Source organism: Pteropus vampyrus, unplaced genomic scaffold (genome assembly GCF_000151845.1).
Source record: "Pteropus vampyrus isolate Shadow unplaced genomic scaffold, Pvam_2.0 Scaffold122, whole genome shotgun sequence".
NCBI lineage: Eukaryota > Metazoa > Chordata > Mammalia > Chiroptera > Pteropodidae > Pteropus > Pteropus vampyrus.
Window position 1 is genome coordinate 3162619 of NW_011888903.1, and position 17017 is coordinate 3179635.

Below are 17017 nucleotides of genomic sequence, written 5' to 3' on the forward strand. Positions count from 1 at the left end.
TTTCCAACTTTTTGCTTTGAATAATTTTGAAAATGAAACTATTCAAACTGTCAGCTTGTAGCTCATTAAAAATAATTTCTGGTGCGAGATCTCAATGTGAACCTTGGCATATAACTTGAAACAATTCAAAGTGGTACTGCTTGCTTTAACAAAAATCTTATAGTCCTATCTACCTATTTATATAAACAAGTTTTGCAACACATATTTATGAAAATGGAAAATAAAAATAAAATTGGTATTTTACCTGTTTACAAATGCAATGTAAGTAATATCTATCAAGATAAATTAATTTTTTAAAGCCCAGCTGATTCTATGATTCTAAACTACTTTTCCAATAAATTTAACAATGATTCAATCATATACTAATAATTTTAGTGAAAATTCAACTGATAAAATTTAGCACTTAGAGCTTCATGGTCCCATAAAGTTAAATACAAAATTAAAATTCTAATTTTATGCATACTTTGTTGTGCAGAAGTTTGATAAGTAATCAGTAAAAGACTTTCAAGCTCAAAGATTCTATGGGAAAATAAAATGTAAATCCAGGTCAAAGAGAAAAATTAAGGTGGTAAAATTCTCCCAATTGAACAAAAGCTTTTTCATGTAATTTTAAATGGATAATGGAGGACAGAAAATCCCTTTAACATTTGAATTCTGTTTCTAATGGATGACTTTAAAAGATTTTTATGAAAGTTTTATTTTAAAATGCTAACATCCACCAGAGGACATAAATTCCCTCCTTCTCAACTGTATAAACATATGATGCAAAATTTCAGAAATAAACTTAGTGAGCAAGGAAGTTTCCGGTTTTTTAAAATTCTTTGACTGGATACACAAGCATAAAAATCAGAAGACCAGAGTCAACGCCCCACAAATTTTAGAACTTAACCAGCATCAGCTCCTTGCTCAGGGAAACCACTTCACTAGAGCAAGATCTCATATCGAAGTACCTATTCCTTGTTTTGTTCCTCACCCTAACAATTTTGCTAGTTATCTTACCAGATAGTCTCCAGAATGAGTAAACTCATTCATTGATTCTGTTTTGAAAGACACCCTCTAAAATAAAAACACCAGCCTGAGAAGGCTCCTCCATTCCTTCATGCTGTTATTCGAAGTCAATGCCCTTCACATCTGAACCATCTGTCCAACTCTCTCTGGACTTCTAACCAGTCAAAAGGGATACATACAAAAAGGTCCAGGGTCTTGAGATAGAAGCAAGTTAAGTTTATGGTGTATGCAGAGTGATTCTAACTATGTCTGATAAAAGAATTGACAGGTACTCTGACTTCAGTGGCTTAGCAGATTCAGATTCAGGCTGGTCAAATTCAAATCTCAGCTTTGCTCTTACAACCTGTCTGAGCTTGGTCACTTTGCATAGCCCCTGAGCTTACCTCCAGGCCTATAAAATGGGGGGGGGGGCGGTAATTCACATGATTATCAGTATTAAATCAGGTAATACACATAAAGAAGCACTTAGAATAATGCCTAGACATTTAAGTATTCAGTAAGCATTAGTTGTCCTGTTGTAATACTTTTACCTCTAAGTACCCTGTGCTGATTAGAGATAAAATAGATAAAGCACCAGGCAATGCCTGACACACATGGTAGTGGTTACACTTTACTTACCATTTCTCTCCATTTGGACCAACCCTCACTGTCCTGTCCACACCCTTCAGAGGAGAAACAGAATGCTAAGTAGCCTGTCCACTGGTGATTCCACCATAAGAAGAGGGACGACGGTCCAGTGGGATACAGACACTTGTTTGGTTCACCACTTTGTTTTACTACACAAGGATGAAAATGGAGGAGGAGAAAGGAAAGAAGAAACAGGAAAAAGAGAAAACCAAGGACCATGATATGAGGCACAGGAATAAAAGAGAAGCCAAGGTTTTGATTCCTGAACGTTTCCTAATTCCCCACACTTTTCCAGCTTTTGGCCAAATTCCCACCCAGCACAGTCATCCTTAAATACAGCAGCAAATACGATCTACTGCATGGAGACAGAAGGGAAAGAAGCCAAGTCACTAATAACATGCTCTTCTAATTAAAAAAAAAAAATCTATTAAAAGTTTGTTCTCCTCTCCAATTTCCCAGGCCTTTTCCCTTCTGCATCTGTTCTCTAAGTAGATAACACTACTTTCAAAAACTGGTTTGCTTAGGAGGCATTCCATTTTCAAAGAGAAAAAAAAAAATTAAAGAAAGTATTATTTAGAGGTCTCTCCCCTCCCTTCCCTCTAAATCGTTCCCATATAGTATCCACATGCCTCATGGGCAGCTCCTAATTTCCACTGGCACGCCGCAACCCCTCACCCTGCCACTGTGAGCTGACCACTAGAGAGCCCTGCCTCAGAGTCTTCCTTCCTGCATACCAGAGTTCAGCTCTCTTGCCAGACCAGCCCTCAGCTTACCTAGTGTGCCTCTCGAGGTTTGCTGTGAGCTCCTGGGAGCAAACCCTCATCTTGGACATACTTATGTCCTCAGTAGCCAGCCTAGCTCAAGCCCCAGGACCTCAACACAGAGTTTACCAATGAGTCCTCTCCCACAGAAAGCGCTGCCACTTCCTTAAGGCAGGAGGTCTCTGTCCTACATCATTTCACTCTAGTCCCTGATAATGATTTAATTTTGGAAAAGAATATGCCTTGCAAACAACTCTTGACTATTCTTCCAATCACTGAGGATCCCTCACCCCTGCATTCAGTTTTAGTCTATAAAATTAGGGCATGAGAGAATACTCTTGTGGTATGAAGGGTGGCCCAGAATAGAAGAAACAGTATGTATTCAGAAAGAATCTCAAGAGTAAAAAAATGCCAACTTAATAGCAATTTCCCATTTATAAATAGAGAACTATCTAGTCACTGGTAGCCTTTTTATTTTCACTAAAAGTAGGCCTAGGAGGAGCATCCTGACTCAAACAAAAACCCTGGGAAAAACAGAAGGTGCGCAATGGGTGTGAGACAGCAAGGCAGCTCACATGTGGCAAGGACTTTGCAGCTGAGAAAGCAATTTTTTAAATTATTTAATCTGATTCTCACAATCCTTTTAGGTACTCGAAGTAGTTATTATAATATCCATTTTATTCTTCCAGGACTTGAGTCACAGTTAGGAGACCTGTCCCAAATGACATGCCAGATGGAATCCTGGAATCCTCCTCATCCTTAACAATGAGCAAACAAAATTTTATCTCCAGCTGCTCAGGAATCTTTCCAAAATAAGTTCTTATATGTAAATTTGCATCTAAGTTACAATCTTTTCATAAATCATTTTGGCAAAAAAAAAAAAATCTAAATTCATGCATTCTAAAATTCACTCTGAAAGATTGTAATAGTCTCTAAATATTCACTCATTCTACTTTTATTAATGCAAAGTTTATTTTAGTATGAGTCTACTCAATAATGCTGCCCAAAAAGTGATTTAAATAAGCAAAGTACATAACCTATTTATTGTAGACAATTTATTATATACCAAATAGTTCTTTTCCTTGGTGATTACAGTTAGACCTGACTCCTTGGATTGTTTCAAATCCTTCAAATATGAATCTAAATGCTTTTTTTGTCTTTGGCCAACCTCAAAAGAAAAAGCAATTTGTTCTAAAGAAGGTGATTAACATCGATCTCCAAAGGCCTGCCCACTTCCACCTAAAGTGAGTCTTAAAATAAATTATCTCTGACCTTAGTGGCATTTTGCCTCTGAGATCACTAATGCACACAGATAAGAGATTTACAAAGGATTTTATACTTCTCACCTCAATCAGCTATCCAGATGCTAAACACAAGAAATTACAAAACAATTCTACCTAGAGGATTTGAAGCAACACAGAAGACATTTGCTTTCTTCTGCTCATGAAAAATATGGATAATGTTTCTAATCAATTAATTTCATTCAAGTTACTTAGAAGCTAAGTATTTTTCCTTCTAATTTACTCTTTCAGGTGGCTATGAAATAGCAGTAGCCACACTACACTGCTGGGATCCACAAATTTTACAATTGTTTTTAACATCAAAATGAGAAATTATACCAAATACTTAAGCTAATTTGAAAATTACACTGTGTGCTTCGAGCCCAACAAGCAGGGACAAGAACATAGTCTTTGATCCCAAGAGGCACTGGAACAAAGAAACACTTCGGGGTTCATAAAGAGCTGTATCCACTGTGTGATATCCTAAAATGTGGGGCCTAGGCTCCACAAATCATAACATGACAGTGCCACCATTTTCATGCTACAGGATTGCTTTGGTAGTAAATAATATGTAAAGGACCCAACACGTAAATGCATACGATATTCATATTTCCTTTTCCCTTGTTCCTGAAAAGCCAGAGGAGATAGAGGTAAGTTTATCAATTGGATTACAAATGGAAGGAAACCTGGGGCTGGGGAACAGAACCCTAGGAGGTTTGCAGACATAAAGGAAACACACAAGGCAAAGGCTCAAGTTTACTCCATGGTCAAAGGGCTCTAACAATCAAAGCAGCTATCATAAACCAGGCAATGGTTTTCCATAGTATGACCAAGGAGATAAACATCATCCCATTTTCACAGATGAAGAAACTGGCCTCGGAGAGGCAATGTGACTTTCACAGCTGATAAATGAATGTCACAGCCAGGAGAACTCAAGTTAAATTAGGCTGTAAAAATTCCTTCAGAATATACTTAGATACACAAGAGTTTATAAAAGGTTTTATATATGTATATGTATATATGTACTGTCAGTTATCCTATCTGACCTCTGACGCAAACCTATGAATCAGAATGCCACTGAATGACCCTATTTACAGTAAGGAATTGAGTTCACTGAAGTTAAAGAACTTCCTTCTCAGATGACTGTAAATGGCAGGATAGGCCCTTGAATGCAGGTCTTTCAATCCTAAATTTCATTTTTTTTTTTATGTTGCCAGGACTTCCCAACAGCGGAGGCATATCAGAACACAGGCACTGGGTTCTCACAGACCCTGTATGGGACCCAATTCTCCACCTCTCCTTGTACACTTTGCATTGTGACCCTGTAGCCCCATATAGCAAGGGGTGATTTAGTTCTACTTCCCCACCCTTAATTGTAGGCGGCCTTGTGACTGAATTTGACCAGAATAAGGTGGAAGTGACAATAAGCCCTTTCCATGCATAAGCCAGAGAGCCCAGTTGTCCAAGGTGAGGCCATCCTAGACCAACCTACAGCCAGCCAACTCTAAAATATTAAGAGAGCCCAGCCAACATCAGCTGTGTAGAGACATATATGTGAAGAATACCAAGCCCAGCTTAAATCCACAAACCACTAATGGAACATAAAAAAAGTAAATGGTTGTTGTTTTAAGCTACAAAGTTTGGGGGAGGTTTGTTACACAGCAATAGCTAACCATTATGCCTTGTTCCTAATTTAGAGAGTCATTTTTTTTTAACCTGCCACATGAAATTCTGCTTAACCAAAAGAGTTTTATGCTTTTCTACTTATGTTAAATTTTGCATTAAAAGATTTTGATGCTTTAAAAACTAAGCTGAGAACTACTGAACTAAGCTATAATAAACTCTATACTATCTTCCCACTCCTGTGCTCTTCACCTTTAATGAGCTGTGAATGTGTTCCATGGTGTCACTAGGAAGTAAAAGAAATGCACACATACAAAAGTTACATTTAGAACAATAACTCAGATGTTAAGATTTGGAACTCATTTATTTTCTGCTACCACCACCCAGTTCCAAAAAGACTTAATGCATTTATAATGACACATAAAATATAACAATGGAAATTAGAATAAGGTGAGAAAAGCGAGGAGCAGATTAAGACTCAGACCAGGAAAAGGAATCAGAAATGAGGGTCTACTGCAAAGATCGTCGCTCTGGGTATTTTGTTGCTTTTTGCCCAGCCAGCATCCACTCTCTTCAACTGGCAACAGAATCCATTTTTCTCATTTCCCCAGTCTTACTCCATATTGTTCAGGTGTGCTGACCTCACCCTTGGCCCAGTGAATGGGCCAAGCAGAGCATGATTTTAAAGTAGAAGCAGGTGCTGTGAACTGACTCCATGAGCCGAACAGCAGGAGTGATTTTTACCATTGGGGGAGAGAATCTCTCTTTCCCCTGGGCTTGTTGCTGGAGGATTCAGCCTATAACAACTTAGAAATATCAGAGGGAGAGATGCTTACTTAGAGAGGAAGAATAAGAACCCCGAAGACAGTTGCGCCCCTAGGACCAGCCGTGCCCACTCACAGTCTTTACTGTTACCAGAGCCAACAATCTCTTTGACAAAGGCCAGCTTTGATTGAGCTTTTCTGTTCCAAAAAGTTCTAACAACAACGGACCACCCATTTGAATGTGGCTTTCTAACAATCAACACAAGGAGGAAAACTTGATGGGTTATACAATTCACTTTATCCACAAGAAGAAACTAACTGCACAGGAGAATCACACCTTTTTCTGGAACTAAGGCCCAGAGGAAATCTCCTCAGGTCATTTTAAAGATTGTATATTGTGTAATAAAACACCCCTCAACATCTTTCTAACAGACACAACACTCCATCTGATATGGTTTTGTATAGAATACACCTGAATACAGGTGAATGACATCAAATCAAAGCATAAATCAGTAAAAGGCAACTCTGCATCTGTGTGTATGGGGAGGAAAGATATAATACGGTGCACAGACCCCATGCTCAGAGGACCAGGCTTTGTTAGGAGTGGAGATAGTTTTACCTCCCAAAGCTTCAACCAATTCTCTCAGCCAAGCTTTTATTAGCCACTGGGCAGCAACAAGTTTGAGAATACCATATCCTCTCAGCACAGTACCTAGCATATAATTAGTGCTCAATATATGGTTTCCACTTATTACTATCAATTCTAAGCTCCATATCTTCCTCTGTGCAGAGGCAGCCAATGGCAAGCGTAAGAACCATCTAAAATCTTTCAGACATCTCTTGAACGCCCATTTCCTTTTAACAGGGAACGTCATGCTGTATCAGGCACTCTCTCAGATCGGACTCAACATTCTAGACATTTCTGCCATCCTCATCTATCAAAAATGACCCATTGATCCAGGTCTCATTCTCTTATACTATGCTATCTGACAAACTAATTTGAGCTAAGATGGCAAGCCTCATATGCTTTAAATGACTGGAGAGACCTCATAGATCTTTGAATCAAATGTCTTCATTTCACAAATGAAAAATCTGACATCTGAGGATGTCAACTTAATGAGGTGACAGCTGGTTTGGGATGTCATATTTGAGATGACTTAATGAGGCACCTCTCCCAGAGATGACATTTCAACAAGCACCTTTCTTCCTTGGTCAAAGTGGTAAGCTAGTGAGAATTTCAAGTGCTTTAACAGACTGGTATGCCCATTTTGAGTTTTGTGAGTATTTGAAGAATTACTACAATCAAAATGCCAAGCTTTTGGCCCATACTTATGGGGCCCCTAAGGCCAATAATTCTAAAGCATTCACATGTTTCAGTGAAGAGATAAAGGAGTAAGTGCTGGAAAATAATCTTCCCAATATCGTCTTGTCTCATGATCTTCTCTGAATGAGTCACCCCAAAATGCAACTCATATCTATAAATTTAAAGATCTAAAATCATCTGTGTTCTGATTATTCAAAAACATCTTTGTTCTTTCACTATAATATCCTAAAAATTCCAGACGGATTATCATTTACCAGAGGCCACCAAATTGGAAGATGGTTATGAAGCAGATAAGAGTCTATAAAATATCTTGCTTCACAATTCATTTGTTATATCAGCCTCCAGGCACAACTATTGAAGCTTTGGACCCAGAAAAGGGATATCTTACTTTGAATCATAGGAAATTGCCAATATCCCCACCCCTTCTGACTTATAAAAACAATGAGTTCATATGGTTAACCTACAATGGACACGGACAATGACAAAACAAACTGATCCCCTCTTTTCCATGCCCCGGGGACCCCATATCTGAGGTATGACCTTAACACTCTTCACTTGCCCAAGTCCCTCTGTGACTGGGCAGGCCACTACTCCAAACCTTCCGAGGGTCAGTAACACAGGACTGTCAACAAGCTGACTGCAGTGGCTCCCTGCCCACTGAGCGGTCCTAGAAAGAAAGGGAGGGGCTCTCTAAAAAGCCACACAAACCACAAACAGGATGAAGGTGGTAACTGACAAACTGGGCAAATAGAAGAGAATCTCAAGAGTATATACACATAATGCCAACAAATAACAATTATGGGTATTTGTACCACATTCAGCAGTTCACATTTCAAAAGTCAAGGAAGTGAAAACCACAGTTTATGAGATTATTGTCAAAGCAGCCTCTTTTTATTGAGTTTCATCACCTGAGAGTACACCACACTGAATGAAAAAGGAATGAGAACATGCCAGCTCTACTGAAGATATGCCGGATGTTAACATGAAGATGTCTGTTTAATTTCATTCTGTATCAGAAATAAAAACTGTGGAGAAAACATCTAATATTCCCTGTCACGGAACCTTCTTACTAGCGATACCATAGTTGTTTTAATACACCAGTGACGAAATCAAATCCCCCAAAGAATCATGATAAATCTCCCACATAATGAATTTTTTTTTAGTGATCAGTATTATACCAAAATTCTACTTTCTGGCAATAATTGCTTTATAAACTTTTATTATATACGATAAAATTACAGGCTTAATTTTACATATTTAATTAGCAAAAGGTAACACTTTTTCCTTTAAATTTAGTAACTGAATCTCTACATACCTAAGAATTACTAAGGGTACCAAGAACAAAACCCACAACCTGGGCCTATTGTTAAGGTTATTATAAATACTTTAAAAAGTCAAACTTGATAGAAAGAAAAGAAAAAAAATTAGCTTAATAAGCATAAGCAATTTGATATTTTTCTTCCCCAAGGGAATTTCATTCAACTATTTATTTATTCACTCAACGAATATTTATTAAGTGATTACTACATGCTTAACACTGTTCAGTAATTTGATTTTATACATTATCAGCATTTATTTTAAAAGGAGTGCTTTAGACTACTTTATATTTTTGTATCTAGAGAGAAAACAACGAGTCAATTTCAAGCATGTAGTTATGACATGATTTAAAGTACCTCAAACTACTCCAGCAGAGAAGAAAGATTAGATTTTTTAATAGAACCTATTATAAAATGAATTGTTAAATGGGTGTGGTCCAGTGCCCTTTCTTCAGCTACTACGAACCTATTCTGATTCTACCACTGGAAGCAGAAGAGAAGTATAGGGCCTCAGTAACCCAAACTAAAACATATTATTTTCATTATATGTGTTAAATCTGCTTTCTGCATATTGAATAGGAATGAAAGACTAAAATGAATATTCATCCATCTGAAAACAAACTGATACTCTATAAGCCCATAAAAAGTAAATGCTTTGCTTCTGCTTAGCCTGTTGTATTTTGAAATAAATCATTCTGTTAAACAGTAGCCTTTTCCTCCAGGGGACATGCTAAAATCTTATCATTTGACAAGTCTCTGACAACTCTACTCTCATTCACTCTCTCCTGCACATTCTGCAGTCATCCTTGTTTAACCTGCGAGGTCACGTCCCTCCTCCTTTAGCCCCAGTTTCAAGGTAAGTGACACAGTCTTCTTCTAGCACATCTTCCGACATCCTTGCTTTTAACTCAGGGTTCAATATTTGTGTTTCTTATAAAAAGTTTTTAATAACTCATCAGTCTTCTGAGTTTTAAGCATGCAAACTGACTGAATCAGATTTCCATGCAAATTTTAATGACTTCCTAAATTACATACCTAAACCTACAGTGCTGTAGAAGTAATCTCAGCTGTAAGCACAGCACACAGCCACTTCATATGAATGTTGCACACCTACACATGGCCATTCACTCTACTGCCTTTTTTGGTCTACTACTAAAAGGCCTGATCCAGAAGGCCCCAAAGGTTAACATGAACTCTTACTTAGTTGGCAGACATATAATATTACTTCTAGTTCCACTGCTATCGATAGAACAGCAGCGATATACATTACAGCCAAAAAAAAAAAAAAGTGAAGGATTATTACAGAGGAATCTAGAGCTATCTTAAGATCAGTGCCAAACAATAACAAACTACCACTACTACTAGCAGAACTACAACTTCCACCAAAGAGTTAATTTTACAGTAAGGAGGCAGAGACACATGTACAGACAAATGAAGGTCCACTAATAGTGTGCCTTCCTTTAACTTTGAGTCCAAGAAGCCTTCCACGGGGAAGGCTGGGCCTTCCTGGCTCAGGCAGGTGGGGTTAGGGATGCAGCTACACCTAGTGATCAGCTGTGGATCACAGCAGCAAGAGCAAGAAGCAGGAGGCTAGCCTGCCTTGTGAAAAGCACTCTGAACTCATTCTCTCAAAGAGAATGCTTTCAAGATAAATCTGTTAAATGACATCGCAATCACTCCTATTTGCCTGGAGTGTTAAATGACAAAGATGCAATGATTGCCTTTTGTGGATAACAGAAAAACAAGGCTCTATTTTAGAATACACATTGTCAGTACTTTAAAAAGATGTATAATAAAAACTTCTCATTTTCTATTTGGAAGTTGAGTTCATTTCCGAAGCAAAGTTTCACATTTCCATGTTAAAATTCCAAATTCTATGTACATTAATTCCCAGTTCTCTCCTAAGAAAGTCTTTGTTTCTTTCTATTTCAGTGGATTCCAAAACTTTTAATAGATGGACAACTTTTCAAAGTATGGTAACTATATCCTATCTTTCCTCATTGCCACCCCAGTGGCTCCCTCACCAAAAGGTGCTCAATAAATACTTACTTGAATTAAAGGCATTATTTTAATAGGCACCTTGGGTTCTCTGCTTATTACAACAAGCCAACAAATATCTTCTATACACAATATCAACCCAGGAAAATTTCCAGTGGCTAATCATCACTGCAAAATTTAATTAAAACTTTATATTGTAGTAAGTAAAATTATAGAAAACTTTTTTTCATTTCAGTTTTACAACTGGCTGGATCCAATATCTTGCCCCAGATAAGACTATTATTTAAAATGTCTCGCCGGTGGTTTTCACCTAGCAGGTAGAGAGTCAATGCACAATCACACCCACCTATTCATTATTTTGACAGTGTTCATCAAGAGCTTCATAAGTGCATGAATGTGAATTATATTTTCACCCCTAGTTCTCTTCCAGCTCTTGTTAAGGGAGGCTGAAAATGCAGGATGAGGATCCCAGTACTTTTAGAATAGTAGTTCTCACACTTCAGCGTGTATCACAATCCCCTGGAGGGCTTGTTCCAAGGCAGACTGATGCCCCCGCCCCCCTGAGTTTCTGATTCAATAGGTCTGGGCATAGCCCCAGAGTCTGCATGTTTAACAAGTTCCCAGATTCTGATGCTGCCGGTCCAAGGATAACACTTTCAGAACTACTCTTTTAGAACGTTTCTCAAAATGCAGCCACAAACCAAAATCACCTGGGGATGCAGTGGGACCCTCCAGGGACCTTCCCACTTCATAATCATGGTGGCTCGCTGTAGAAATCAACGCTGGGTAGGACCACTCCAGGGGATCCTGGGGCACACTGTTTTGAGAAGCAAAGGTTCACACACAGCTCATCATCAACACTGTTTCAATGCCCGCAGGCCCTCCCCAAGACCAGCAAAACCGCTAGCTGTACATTTTGTCACTCTTTGATTACCCTCCTTTAACTTTCCATATGTTCTACCCTAAACAACAAAGAGAGTGTAAGGACAGCGATGTTCCCTTGCTAGGATCACCAGAACTTATGCTGCTTACGCCTAAGCACAGAAACCATTTCTTCTCATGTCTGCTTCCTTCTTTTATTCTTCTCTCACACACTCCCACCTTTTAATTATCCCTGGCCTCGCCATCTGCCTCACTGATGGGGAGCAGGGGGACTACGGATTACCAAGGTCGATGACTAAACCTTTCCTGCTCCCCACCCAATTTATTTTTCTCTCTTTTTTTTAGAGCTACAGGGTATACTCAGGCTTTCTGATGACTAACTGAAAACCACAGCAGTATTTTAGGAACCAGAGAAGCTGAATCCTCCTAGGATGGGAAGGTTATATTATTTTATATCTTTAAAAAAAAATTTCATTAGTGAGTTTGAAAAAATTCAATGATTAAAACTTCTCTCACTTACAAAATAAGCTTATTAGCATGTTGTATTTATAAAAATAATTAGCATACTAAGATATGAAACTGTAGGAAAGTTTATATGAAAGTTGGTTTTCAAATAAAAGAATCTTAGAATTAAAATTAAAAGCACAGTGGACACCACCCTTACAAAAAATGTTATACTATTAAAAAAATATGTAAGTACTTAGTAAAATGCCTGACCCCTAACTGAAAACTATGTCTATATTTCTAAAGATATTTAGAAAATACACCCTCATTCTAGAAAATTTAATAAAATCTAAAACAAAAACTGAAACAATAACCCAAAACAGTTCCTCTAGCAAAATGGATATACACAGACTATGAATTCCTACAATGTATTACAATTGTTATGGAACTATGAAAATTTTAAATAAAGCCATCAACTTTTATAGAATTGTCACAGAAATACTTAAATGTTAAAACCTAGTTTTCCCAAAACTAAAGACTATGCTTGATTCAAATAGGGTTTATAGAATCTGAAAATATAATTCAAATTATCTGTTCTCTAAGGAAAGTTCATTTAGAATTACTCAAGTTATACTGTATATACACATATCCATATATCATTATATGTAAGCAACTTCTTCTGAAAACCTGTAAAATAACTCTTTGAAAGCATGAGATTAAAACTTATAATTTTCCAGATCAGAACAATTTATTATACTCAAGCAATACTTATTTACATACACATAACACTAAAAATGTTACAGTAATTTCTTGGCATATTTCTTTCATGCTCACTTATTTAAATTTGAAGAATTTTCATCATATCAATTATTAATCTAGTTATAGCACCATAAAGATGTAAAATGTCATGACTATAGATATCTGAAAAAGAAAAAATAAATCGAATTGCTACACAAATCTATCTATTCCCACTCTTTGAAAAGAGCACTTTAAAATTTTGTATTTTGAAATAAATTTAGATTTAAAGAAAAGTTGCAAAAATAGTTCAAAGATTTCAAGTACACATTTCACCTGCATTCTCCAAATGTTTACATCTGACGTAACTATAGAAGAATTACCAAAACTAAGAAATTAAACACTGACACAATACTATTAACTGAACTACAGACTTTATTCAGTTTGTGACTGTTCTCTTACAAATGTCTTTAAAAAGTTTTGTTAAATAAATTTATCAATAAGAGTCCCAAATTCACAAGGTCATGTTAAGGCTTAATCTATTCCAAATACTATAGTGGAAACAAAGAGCCCAATCTGTTTGTATTTCTATTTCTGCAAAGCCAAGCTTGCGTATTTAACAAGATTTAATACATCAGTCCCAAAATAATGTAAAACTAAACACTCTATTGTATAATATATATTACAACTTGGCTTTTAAGAAATTGAGTCAAAGAGGAGTGACTTGCCAGCCGTTTGGCTCTCACTGTGGGAAAGAGAAATGTCAAGCAAAAATAAAATGATTTAACTTTCTTCCTCACATCTTACTTGTATACCCTTTTACAAAAATCATTGTTAATGATCATTAAAAGCCTAGGAAGGCAGAAAGTGAACCTCCAATACTTTGCCTAACAAATTAAAAAATATAAAAATGGAAAGTGATTTTTAAAATGGAATGTTTACAGTAAATAAAGTCCCCATAGACCAAAAATCTAATTCTTTTTTTTCTTCTAAGTGTAGCACTTCATTTCTGATGTCTAGCATCCAAATTATGTGTACTATACTCCCAGAAATGATTAATGAATAATCATATAAATTCCAAAAGAGGATATAAGAATGAGGAGCACTGCAGAAGGGGAACAGCAAAGTACCTTCTGTATAAATTTTAGTTACACAAAAATACCTCCACTGATTACATAAAATCTCGTGATTTAGTTCATTGGGTGACCTAAAGAGAATCCCTGAGGAAAATGTTCATTTCAAATGAAGGAAAAATGCAAGCCAAGTCTAACTCCTAACAATCACTTCTCTCCATCTCTTTTGCGTCAGTCAATTCACACACAATTTGAATGTTTGTAAATGATCAGGATTCACATCAGTAATGTATTCAATAAATAGTGAGTGCCTGTTAGGTCTAAGGCTCCATGCTAAGTGTTTTATGGAGAACCACGAAGAAAAAAATGACTTTGCCCTCAAGAAGCTTACAATCTAGCTCCTCTATCTTTAAAATTGATTCCTATATCAGGTGCAGATCAACCAAACATTACAATTTCCAGAGGAACCATAAAAAGGAATGTGTCAATGTCACTCATATCATAATTAATTTTCTCAACATACAGAAAGCCTGACTTTTCCAAAGCATTAAGTGCCTAGCATCTGTACTGCCCGAAATGCAAAGTGTAGAGAATAAATTTAATGCACTGTAACATATCTGCTCCTTGCACACACAAAATTTGCCAACTTCGAATTTTTTAAATTTCAACATTTCTAAGCAATCTTTCACATATTGCCCTTTATTTCCCCTTTACCCACAAACATAATAGAATAACTCTGGCTTTCCAAGTAAAAAGAAAGCACATTTCAATTAATGGTATGGTAACTCAAATAGAATGATATATTTCTTCTGGAAAAAAATATTTGGCTAAATTTTTTGAAGGTTTATTTTGACTGATAATTTAAATCAGTCTTAACAAAGATACAGGTTAACACTATCTAGGCTTGAAGTACTTTTTAGTGATGAGGGACTATTTAAATAAGCTACATAAATACTTGTTTCTACCCTCTTGCACACAGCTCAAAAATACATCCAAATGCTATTTGACACAGCTTAACTTAAAAGAAAAAAAAAGAAAGAAAGAATCCCAGGCAGAGAGTTATGGATCTTAATAAAGAGAAAACCATCACTAAGGCCCTCACACTTGCATTCTAATACTAATGAGTTATAAGACTCTAAAACTGGCGAGTCTACTCCATAATTCACTAATAAGAACAAAGGCCAAAATCTCCATCACTTTTATATCATATAGCAGTGTATCATTTTGTTAAATCCTCTGGAGCAAGTGCAATTACCAGACAGTTAAGGAAATATTAAACTTAGAAAAAGGGTATTTCTCTATTGAAGTTGACAGTTTGGGTTTCACAGTACTGAGCCAATCAGCCAACTACAAGCTCAACTTCATCTCTGCCGCCAACTGTGGTCAAGGGTCCTGCAGCTCAGAGCAATTCAGGAGACAGGCTTCTGCGCCTGTGTACCTTGAGCTCCAAGAAAGTAAAAAATGTATGTCTCCACAGGCCAGAGAGCCAAACGTATCCAATGTTTAAAATATGTATTTACTGCCAGTGAAAGTCTCCTTAATCAAATTAAAGAGTAAAAAAAGGTCCAATTTATTCATTCCTCATGGAAACCTATTCTGCAACCCAAGTTTAAGATCAAACAGTGGACTTATTAAAAGAAAAAAAAGAAGTCCAGTGCCTCCACTGTAGGTGGACCTTAATTAAACTAATATACATGAGAAAGAAAGTGTGCAAATGTTAAAGCTCTTACTATCCATCCACGTGTGTGTTCCAGGTACAGTTGGCTATTTGGTAATAGGGGTAATCCCTATAACACCACTGCAGGAGTTCTGCCCTTCGCCTGACCCCGGACTCCAGTCCACTGGTCCTCTCCGCGAGGAACTCCTCCAGGCTCAGAACGCCCCGCGCGTGCAAGCGGACACACGTACACGCACACTCACATTCACACACACACACACACATTCGCACTCAATGCCAGACCCTTTCCTGCCCACCTGCGACCCCTGGGCCGCGTGGCTGCGCTAACAAGTTGCCGGAGCGAGCGGCGCTCCGCTGGGAGTCGAGGGTGGGGAAGTGGAGCCAGGTCGGCGCAGGGCCGCAGCGGCGAGGCCTGGGTTCCCCGCCACTTGCTCCGGGGCCGCCGGATCCTCCCGCTGGGACCGATGAGGAACGCCCGCCTTGGCTTTCCGGAGCTGCCGGGACGAGCCCGGGTTAACGGCGGCGACCGGCCGGGGGCGGCGGCAGGAAGGGCAGGGCGCCGGGCGATCTTCCCCTCCGCTGGAGCTGCTGCCGGGTGCGGCGATAGCCTGGGTCGCAGCTGGGCACCGGAGATTCGGCCCAGCCGCTGTTCGGGGTCGGAACCACCGCGCAGCGCCCACGCCCGGCGGCCCCGCGGCCGCTGCTCCGAACTTCACGCAAAGTTTTCGTTTGTTCCCCTGGGAGCCGGCCGGGGAGTCGGAGTGGTGGCCGTCCGCCCAGAGCACGAGCCCAGGCCGCGGAGGGGCGGGGGCCGAGATGGGGGTTCTGGCTCCGGGGCTAGTCCGCTCCACCAGCCCAAGTTCTAGGTGTCCGCCCTCCTCGCCCAGCCCTCGTCCAGCGCCGACTAACCGGTAGGCGCTGTGCCGGGCCCGCCGCGCCCCCTCCCCGGACGTGCCGCCAGCCTCGGGCTCTCCCACCCTGGGAATTGCGGGCGTCCCGGGCTCCCACTCAGGGCCGCGCGCCCCAGGCGACGGCAGAAGTGGCCCCACTTACCTGAAAACGTCTCCCCTGCTGCAGTTAGCAAAAGTCCGGCCAAAGTCGCCAGGCAAGTCCCAAGTCTCCTCATGTTGCTAATTGAGCGCCGGGCCGCTGCCCAGCGGCGGTCGGTGGGCGCGCGAGATCCGAGGGCGGACTGGAGCTTTGGGTTCAAGGCAGCGAAAAGATAAGGGTAAACAGCCAAAAACAGAACCAGTCCCCAAAGTGCCAACAGTTGCAGAAGTCCGAACTCCAGCGGCTCCTGGGGCCAGGGGAGAGGGTCCTAGGTCCTTCTCTCCGGCCGCTGACCCCACTCGGCGTGTGGCGTTGCTGCGAGTGGGAGAGGAGGGCGCGCCCGCCAAGCCAAAATCCGCCCTGCGTTCCGCTGGCTGCACTCGCCGCCGCTCTCCTTCCCCTGCTCGGGACCCGAGCCGCCGGCGCCGGCTGTGGCCGCGGCCGTGGCAGCGCG

The 17017-nt window shown here is 39.5% G+C and overlaps 1 protein-coding gene across 1 annotated transcript in view; it reads right to left on the minus strand.

Annotated features, from left to right (window-relative positions):
• PTPRM (protein tyrosine phosphatase, receptor type M) overlaps positions 1–17017 on the minus strand; it is a 737127-nt gene extending 720110 nt beyond the window's left edge. Inside the window, exon 1 of the mRNA XM_011366167.2 lies at positions 16567–17017. Coding sequence (XP_011364469.1) covers positions 16567–16639 — 73 coding nt within the window. The 5' untranslated portion in view covers positions 16640–17017. The remainder of the gene's footprint in view (positions 1–16566) is intronic.